Source organism: Mytilus californianus, unplaced genomic scaffold, assembly GCF_021869535.1.
Source record: "Mytilus californianus isolate M0D057914Y unplaced genomic scaffold, xbMytCali1.0.p SCAF_4, whole genome shotgun sequence".
Taxonomy (NCBI): domain Eukaryota; kingdom Metazoa; phylum Mollusca; class Bivalvia; order Mytilida; family Mytilidae; genus Mytilus; species Mytilus californianus.
The window spans coordinates 67,346,796-67,357,397 of NW_026262690.1; the positions used below are offsets into that span (position 1 = coordinate 67,346,796).

General features: G+C 32.5%; 1 protein-coding gene across 1 annotated transcript; it reads right to left on the minus strand.

Moving 5' to 3' along the window:
* Window positions 1–2,952: 2,952 nt before the first annotated feature.
* Window positions 2,953–6,732, minus strand: LOC127738414 (toll-like receptor 4). The gene has a single exon (XM_052249656.1). It carries the CDS (start codon window positions 6,707–6,709, stop codon window positions 5,894–5,896), a length of 816 nt encoding a protein of 271 aa, XP_052105616.1. The 5' UTR covers window positions 6,710–6,732; the 3' UTR covers window positions 2,953–5,893.
* Window positions 6,733–10,602: the final 3,870 nt, after the last annotated feature.

Below are 10,602 nucleotides of genomic sequence, written 5' to 3' on the forward strand. Positions count from 1 at the left end.
TACAAGGCTCGCTTCCAATACTGACTTGGAGTGTCAGCTGGATAGTTAGCCCGGTTGACCTGTCTTCCTACTCATTCGTAATTTAATTTCAGAATTATTTTTTTTGTGAAAAAAATGTGCAAGCAAATGATTTTTTGCGTAAAGGCAGCTACGCGCCTGATATATCATTGAAGAGTTAATTCATTTTAATAATATGTGTTATGTCGAACCCTATCTGTTTTTGGATCTACAGAATAAGATATATTAATGCTATCACATTTATGATATCATCAACACTGATGTTAATTTATTTACAATAATCCAAAAAAAAAATCATTATTTTTTTTTAATCGCGCTTATCGAACCAACCGAGAAATGTACACTACATATAAAAGAAGCTACAAACATGGAAATTATCCACCACCAAAGTGATATGTACTTCATTACACTGTTATGTAAAAAGTACAATAACAAAAAACCAAACTCCAAGGAATATTCAAAACGGAAAGTTCCATCGAATGGCAAAATCAAAAGCTCAAACAAATCAAACGAATGGAAAACAACTGTCATATTCCTGACTTAGTACAGGCATTTCCAAATGTAGAAAATGGTTGTTTAAAACTGGTTTTAAAGCAAGCTAAACATCTCACGTGTAGGACAGTCGCATATAATTCCGTTATATTGTCAACAATGTGTGAGCCAAAAAACAAAAACAAAAAAAACAGACATAATAGGTAAAAATGTTAAAAGTTGGGGTACAGCAGTCAACATTGTGTTAAAATCTTTATCACTTCAAAAACTATGTCAACAAGAAAAACAAAATGGCATATAGATATTCTATAAACAAAGCACATGAGCAGAAATGAAAGACAAGAATACAAAAATGACCATAGCACAATAACACAATGGCGTTCTTCTGCCCTTCTCTCCGTCCTCTACTTTTATAAACCACTCAATGTGTCCAATTTCTTCATCTGCATATGTTATGCATGAATTTGAGAAAACAGATTGTGTTGCATTATATCATATCTATTCTATTCATAGAAATGCAAACTGTCGAAAAACTGGTGCAGCATTGCATGTGGCATACTGACGAGACTTCCGAGTAAATGAAAGGTATTTTTTTGTCATAAGGTCTTTAGTGCAATTTTGGGAAATAATCCTTACGATTTCTTTACTTAACGGCATATTATTTGTGTAGTTATTAAGTGTGTACTAATACGTCTAGTGCGACTAGTTGCCTTGTATTGGTCAACCAAAGTTTTACTTATTCTGCGAGTTTATGTCATCCTTGACAATTTCCACTTATATAAAATAAGGAAATGTGGTATGATTGCCAATGAGACAACTATCCACCAAAATTGAAATGAAGTGGATGTAAGCAATTACCGTGCGGCCTTCAACAATGAGCAAAACCCAAACCGTATAGTCGGCTATAAAAGGCCCCGACATGAAAAATATGAAACAATTCAATTGAGAAAACTAACGGCATTATTTATAACAAAACAATGTACGAAAAACAAACATGACAGACATGAACCAACGACAACCATTGAACTACAGTCTCCTGACTTGGGTCAAGAACATAAAGAATTTGGCTGGGATAAACCAAACCTGGGACAGTGTTGTAACAGTACAACATAAGAACAAACTATAAAAATCAGTTGAAAAGGGTTTAACTCATCAGATCGATACAAAGCAGAAAAACATCAAACAAAAACACAGACCGGACATGGCAGATGCTCCTTTGAAAGATATTTGGCCTATTGATAAGTCGCATTTGAGGTATTCATTTCATTTGTATTATTTAGTTTTCTCTTTTATCGTTAATTGTTAGTTTTTCTGTTGGTTTTTTTTTTTAATAATTCAACATAAGCTGATGTGTACATTATTATTATTGCAGCTCTTATTTTCAGATTAGATAAAAACAAGAATGTCCGAATTCCTGCCCTCGTAACCAGCCTACCGGACATTTTAGCACAATCGATGCAAAGTTGCAGAATGAAAATACTCTCCTGTCTGAAATTGATTTATGGAAACGAAACAATGATGCATAACACAAGAAAACTGAGGCATTTTAACCAACAACTATTTTAACATCCTATTTCAAATTAAATTAAAGGAATTAAGGACACTGGATATAAGTCTGGTCAGTATTTGTTTAAACAAAGCATTTTGCAAATAGATTAAATAGGATACACACACACACACCCCCCCACACACACACACATATATATATACTATATATATATCCTTATATCAACACATTCGTAATTGCATATGAATAACAGGAAATATTGGGTAAACGTAAATCGTTGGTTTGTTTTTGTGTAGTGTTTTGTCTTTTCGTCTGTCGATTTTCTTTTTGCAAGGTGTCTATTTATATTGACATGCATATTGATATTTGACATGGTAAAAATTGTTATTACCATGCTCTTCACCATATTACCGATTTTCCAAATACCTCGATTCCCGCTATTCTGAGAGATTGAGAATAATACAGTAACTTACCACACAGACAGGTTTTGTCGTAGTTGATCGAGTGAACATTGTATAATATTTTTATTTGATATGCTTTTTTGCAAAACATGTTTTATTAATTTAACACAACAGTTTCATATTATGATTTTATGTGGTAAACGAAATCTGTGAATCAGTAATATTAGTAAGCTGCAAATTTAAATTGCCATTTATATTTGATTGTTTGAAAATTCCGCAAAATGCTCTATATGTTATTGATTGACTGATTGTTGCTTGCTTAAAATCCAGTGTAAATGTTATTGAGACATCAACTAACCACAACAACATTAGATACAGTGGTTCCGAACAATGAACACACTGCTACTCTGTATGTGTATGGTAATGTATAAAGGCTTAAAACCGTTACGGATCGATTTTGTGTTGAAAGTAAATCATATTGCTTTCTGCAATTTTTGGGTCGTCGAACGAGAAACATTTGAGAGATATAAGATAGAAAGATTCAGATAGTTTTATTTTGAATGTAAAATAAAAGACAATGGCAATGCAGTTAACATTTTTAAAGACATAACGAATCAAAAATACATACTAGTACAGTTATGTTGAGCTGGGAAAATTATACACACAGTAGCAAATCTCCATGGTCAGATTTTAGATGCAAAGATAGTACTGGAAAAGACGTTCAGGTTGATGGATGTCAAAGGTAAAAAAAAAAATCATAAAAGTTTCCAAAACGAGTGTTAAACTGGCATTGAAGCACACAAATATAAACCTTGGATACTTTAAGAACATCTAATTTAAATGCTTAGTTAGAATTGATCATACTTTAATACTTCTTCCATATTGTGATTTTCAATAGAACCTTTCTGTACTCTAGATTTCTTTGTGCTTACATATTTATCAATCCTCCCTTTACAATAGTCAATGTAACACAAATTCGTAAAACGAATTTTATTACTAAGAGTGTCTTGTAAAAGAATTAGGAATATATGAGCACTCAGGTAATTGCACATACAAGAACATGTCATTTGACAAGGATGAGATTTTGTTAGATCATAAGTCTTTCAGGCATCAATGAAAATCAAATTGAACAGCAAATCTGAGGACTTACCTTGTTTGTATTGGATACCTAAGTTTCACAAAATTCCGTACACACAACGGTACATTGTGGGCTCATCTGCATGTTCTACAAAGGAATTGTCCATTTGATTGACAAAAATTCTGTCCGCAGTGAAAGAAGGTCTTCAGAAATACTGCGAAACTTTTTACTCGCGTAGTGGTATTAACCATATGTGGATTCTAAAAGAACTTCTGGATAATTTTAAATCTCGATCTTTCTCTGATACAAACTCTACCAAAACCTTTGATTTGTCAACCCTTTAGAACACCATTCCCCATGTCAAATTGAAAAATCGTCTAAAAGAAAAAATACATAATGCTTTCCCATATAAAAATGGCAGCATACGCTATAACTTTATTGCTTTCGGATACCATGCGACATATTTTGCTAATAGTGAACAAAAAGATAAAACATGTTACACCGAGGAACAGGTGATCAGTATGCTTGAGTTTCTTATTGAAAACATATTTGCTGAATTTGGAAGTAGACTTTTCCAACAATTTGTCGCCATTCCTATGGGAACGAAATGTGTTCCTCTCCTTGCCGACCTCTTCTTATTTTCATGTGAGTTGGAGTTCCTTCAGACACTTGTCAAAAACAAGAAGATAAAAAATCTAGATCATTTAATTTCACATTCAGATATTGATGATGTTCTTTTTATTAACAATCCAAACTTTCCTGATTGGGTTCCATTAATATATTCTCCAGAACTAGAAATTAAAGAAACAACAGAAACGGCTTCCTCCGCCTCATTTTTAGACTTATACCTCGAATTGGACATAAGCGGTCATCTCTGTACCAGCATCTATGACAAACGAGACGATTTTAATTTTGAAATTATAAATTTCCCCCAACTTAGCAGCAATATACCAACTTCACCTGCATATGGGATATACATTTCCCCAACTCATTCGGTATTCAAGAACTTGCAGCTGCTACTCAGACTTTATAAAACGTCACCAGTGTCTGAGCAGAAAGTTGATGAACCAGGGTTATGTAAAAAAACAAATTCTAAAAAAAGTATTTTCTAAAAAAGTTCATCGGAAGATACCAAGACCTTGTTGATAAATATTTCGTATCAACTTCACAAATTATATATGAAGATCTTGAAGTATAGATTCTAGGTACTGACGTTGTTTATAATCTTAATTACGTGTGAAAGTGTGTTTTTTGTTTGTCTTTGTATATTTGTAACCTTTACTGTTGATTCACTTTTTGATAATATCCTTTTGGCGTGGTTCGTTATGTATACATCCCGCCATAGTGTTATTGTGCTTTGGTCATTTTTTTGTATTCTCGTCTTTCATTGTTGCTTATGTGCTATGTCTATAGAGTGTCTACATGCCATTTAGTTTTTCTTTGTTGACATAGTTGTTTGTTTTTATACCATGGCTATGCGGACCATAATTGTCTTTGAAATTTTGACATTTGTTAGTTGGATACAAGAAATACCGATACCTTATCCCGGCCTCGTTAGTATATAATTATTTGGTCAGTACTTATTAGTTAACTTATTTCTGAAATATATACATTTCTAGATTATAATATATCCAAATAATACATATATCAATATAGAATGATCCATATTGTTGAAAAAGAAGAAAAGAAATAATAAAATCACAGAAATTTGTAATTTTGACAACGGCAAAAAAAAAGAAAAAAAAGAAAAAAAAAGTCTTACTTACAGCATTCATTACAGCTCACAAGTACTTTTTTTCTTTTGGATTATATTTGTACAAGTAACTTTGAAATTTACAAAAATTGTAATCACATAATTTTGAAATTCAATTATTGCATGTATAAGTTTTATTCATAACGTTTTCCAAAGGTTTTTTTCTCTAATAATATTTTGTTGACATTTCAGCAAAAATTAGAATCGCTTCGATTGTGCTCGCCTCGAGTGCGGACGGTTATGGGTTTGATAACCAGTCGGGTGAAACCAGACTTAAAATTGATATTCGCTAAACATGCATAGGCTTCCCCTTTTGAACAACCAAAAAAAAACCACAAACCACCGGGGCTTCCTCTTTTGGAGATTTATAATGTGGATAGATCGAAGAATTGGTATTGAAAATCATAATGTTTTGCGTAATCTATACAATTTACACAACCCTTTTGACATGGGTCCTACAAATGGACAGGAAAAGACCAGAAATAGCCTTAGTTACAACATACAATTTAACGTTCGGATCAACATTACTTTCTTCTTTTAAACGATGTATTTTTTGTTTGTTATTTCTTCATATTGAAGTTTAAACATAATGAAGACGAATATAAAAAATCGTTTGGACAACAAATTCAGTACTGCTACAAATGTCATGAATGAATAGCTTCTTTAATTTTCCCCCAGAACACAATATTTCCTTCTTCGTCATTGGGATATTCGATGTAAGATTGTTTTTCTATAAGTTCGAGCATCATAAGTGGCATTTCCCTCGGTTGGATTTGCTCAAGAAATACTAGGAAAATTATATTTCTTCCATCTCGAGAATAAATGTTTTCCATCCGGGCCATATTGAATTCAAACATGCAATAGTGTGACTCCAAAAACTTTCTTGTTATAATGCAGACTGTCTTTCTACTGTCATGGATAGCGTTTGTAATATTGACTGTTATCTCTTGGCCAGGTAGGAAGTCACGTTGGTGCACGCATAATTTAGCATTCCCTTCATTTTCTAAATTTGCAATGAAATCTTTTAACACAAATGATCTATCATCATCACAGTACGAGATAAAAGCATCGTAAGTGTATTCATCGTCGTCTGTGGAAGCCTTGTAACTATAGTGTTTACTTTTGGCAAGGTAAAACATGTATCGAAGTTTCCATCTGTATTTATACACTAAAGCCAAAATAAGAACGGCTAGGATAATTACCAACCCTATAGACAAAGCAATTGTTAAGTTCGTATATGAAATACACTCTTTCTGTAGTTGCTGTATTATTGAATCTATTGGGTTGAGACTTACGATGGCCCCATCTTCTAAAGTACACTTATCATTTAGCAACAAATCAACTTTTGTTTTGGAAATCCACTTTAGAAATGTCAGTGTGTTGCAGGTACATTGCAATGCATTATTTCGTAAATTAACTGTGAAGAAAGTATTTTTAGATAGACCATCGAGCATTGCCATGGCTTTCTCGTCCAATGTCGTAAAATTGTTTCTTGATAGATCTAAATAATGAAGATCATTCAATCGAGAAACATCAAATGTAATCTTTCGCAACTTGTTATGACTAAGATTGATATATTTTAAATTTGGTTGGTCCTTGAATAATATACACGTAAGCGTTTCAATACTATTCGCTGATAAATCTATAAACTCAAGACTGCTAGATTTTTTTGAAATTTTATAACTACGAGTACTTAGAAATCTTCCTTGCTAATTATTTTGTAGACTAAGATTTCGAATATTCCCTAAATCTAACGCAAACTCCTCGAGTTTATTGCTGGAAAGATTCAGCGCTTGTAAACTTGAAGGAGGAGGATCGAGTTTAGATACAGGAAAACTTTCGCCAAGTTTATTTTCAGTCATCTGCAGATGTTTTAAAGACGAGTTCTGCAAATTTCTAATTATCGGATTCCATGGATAGTAAAGGTCTTCAAAACCCTCTGCAAAAGTGTTTCGAAATGACAATGTTTCAATTGGAGTCAGTTTCAATTCATTTGTAAAGTTATTAAGATATGGTAGTAGCGTGTCAACTAAACGATGAACGTAAAATTGTCTGATGTTTTTCAAACTTCGATGTCCACCTGGTATGATATGAATCTTACACTTTTTGTCAAATGAAATATGTGTTAAAAGTGGCATATACTCGAAGATTTGTGCATTAATAAGTAAATCATCACATGTGCCTACATTTAGAGAACTAAGATGAATTAAATATTTATATCCTTCTCCATATATATCACGTTTTTGATAGATTGCAGGAACATCTATTTCCAATTTCTCCAGTGACTTCAAATATGATATCGTTTTATCTGAGAAAATATTACTCACAGCTGCCATGACAAGTTTACTTTTAATGCAAAGACGTCCGAGGGATACCAATGGGATGAACATTCCATTTGGATATTTTGCATATTCTAAAGGATTGTAATTTAAGTTTAACTCATTCAGTTTTCCTAAACCCTCAAAAGAGTGTAATTTTAAACCTTTGATATTGTTATATGATAAATCCAAGATTGACAGATTCGCTAAACACTGAAATGCGTTATCGCTTATTTCGCGTATACGGTTATGTTGCAGATTTAAAATGTAAGTATTCGATGGAAATTTCGGAATTTTCGATATTTTACCGTTTGCGCAATCCACATGTAGTTTCTCTGTTCCTTCTTCATTATAGCATCGGCAATATGTATTGAATGTACACACATAGGGGAATTTCACAGTGAACTCCGTCTTTACACATAGGAAAGTTGATACAAGTAACAAATTAACAATTGCAATTATCCTCATTGTCCTTTTAGTTTATCAAGTAACCTGTGAAATATAAAATTCTTGATATAACAATCCTTTCTGAAATTTAAACAGGGAATACTGTGTTCTCCTGTAACACGAAACAAATAGACCGAAATGTGTCTTTTAACATAAAATGCTTAAAAATTATCAGCCGCCTTTACCATTGTCCTTAAAATAATATGATTTACTATGTTTTCTGATTATAATGATGCATGTGAGAAAATGTTCAGCTGTTACATGTGCGTTAAATATTTCGTAAACTTTGGACAAATTATTTTTAATGAGACTTTTTGAAACAGCTAAGAATGCAACATAAGAACACAACATACATGAAGTAAAGTCATTTAGATTTTTACCTGGAAGAAAGGTCTATGTATATTTGCGTCCATTTGTATTTCGTTGTAAGAAATAAAAAGATAAAAAAAACGACAAAGAAATGTATTAATCTTTTTTGTATTATTCAATGAACAAACGAAAGAAAGTTGTGGAAAAAATGTAGTTTTCAAACATTATCATGATTATATTTGATAATTTTTTAATAGTAACATGTATACCACTTAAGAATAATGTTTTAAAACATAAAGAGCTTCAGATTATATGTATGAAATAACTGCACACATTTACATATGTGTGTGCATGTTTGTGTGTGTGTGTGCGTGTTACACTCAGAAACGTGTCCATCCCCCTAGTGTGTCCATAGGACGTCACTTAACTCCCGAACATGTCTAGCTGCTGAAGAACGCCATATTTAGCCATGCACAGTTATTAATGAAAAAAAACATAAGGAGTTCTGCGGTACCCTGTGTCTCGCCTGCGAATGCTGTTGTCAGTGTAAAAGTGTTATGTTGACCTAAAACGTGAGTCCATTAATTAATAAATTACAGAATTTAAAAATAAAATCAGATGCTATTTCTTGTCTAGTAGATTAGCGTTCGTCCAAGTTTCATAACAATCCACGAAGGTTTACAAATTTATTGCGTTTTTGCTTAATATCTGAATATTTGTAGATCTTGTCCTGCTGATACTTTTTGCTTATCTAAGTTTCTATCTATCCATTATAGTTTTGCAGATATTAGGTATGTGATTATGAATAATAAGAAACAGCTAGTCTTAATAATGGACTTATTTTTATTTTTAATTAAGAGACTTTGAAAACAGCAGAAACATCTGCTGATAAAAATAACCATTCAATGACAGTATAGTAGTTACACCAGCCGACATATCGGGAGCAATGTAATCCATCTAGTGGCAGGTTAAGACTGATCAGCCGAGCTTGCGCGATTGGAGGATCTGGTGAATCAGCTCCGAAACAGCAATGGAAGGAAGATTCCACTGGATGATGTAACGTGATCTACATTTTTGTAATGTTTTTAAGGTAATAGGTTCATAGTTTTTTGTTGATTCCAATCTTTTTATATTTTTTTCTAGATAATATTTGATGCGCAAATGTCCTAACTTTTCAAAAAATCGTCTAAAAAGTCAATGAAATTACAATTATATTAGCATCTATTACATTTATCCACTTTCGAATGTGAACAACAACTGAAAAATACTTACTTGTGACTTGCTGACTGTAATAACCTGAATAGGTAGAGAACTACAACTCCTTAAATCAATAGAAAGTTGAAACAGGGATGTTTTTTAAATTGAATTTTAATTAATCTTCTTTCACTTCCTGTTACTACCTGATGACCGACAATAACACAAAGAAAATTAATTTTTTTTTATTTTGTTTGAAGAATAATGTAAACATATATGACACGGATGTGTTGTTTCTTATTCTTACCATGAGTTTGTCGATCATAACAGTTGTTGTTAGATGACTTTCACGGTACTGTCTATAAAAAATAAAATAACAAAAATACCGAACTCCGAGGAAAATTCAAAACGGAAAGTCCCTACTGAAATGGCAAAATCAAAAGCTTAAACACATCAAACGAATGGATAACAACTGTCAAATTCCTGACTTGGTACATACATTTTCTTATGTAGAAAAGAATATTATTATTAGAGTAGGGATGTCGCTGTCCGTCAACTAGACCACACGACACAAATAACTGTAAGACAACTAGAGGTCAACATACATTTTTAAACAACAGACACGTGTCTATACACTAAAGGCAACAGTAGTATACCGCTGTTCAGAAGTCATAAATCGATTATGAGAAAACAAATCCGGGTTACAAACTAAAACCGAGGTAAACACATCAACTATAAGAGGAAAACAAATGAACAACAGAAACACTAAATGCAACGAAAAACAAACGCAAAAATATATAGAAACAGACTATTTGAGAATAACTGCCATATTCCTGCCTTCGTACAGGACATTTTAAGAAAACATGGTGGGTTGAACCTGGTTTTATGGCTAGCCAAACCTAAATATGTCCAGCTCTTAATCTTCCTGTGTCTTCAGTAAAGAAAGTGTAAATTAATAAAACAGAAGCTATTAAAGAAACTTTCCAATAAACAAAAACATTACAATATGACATATACAATCTCTAACGATGTCTGATTATGGGCAGACACTATACGGGGCTACATTATTTTATCAGAACTTAAAC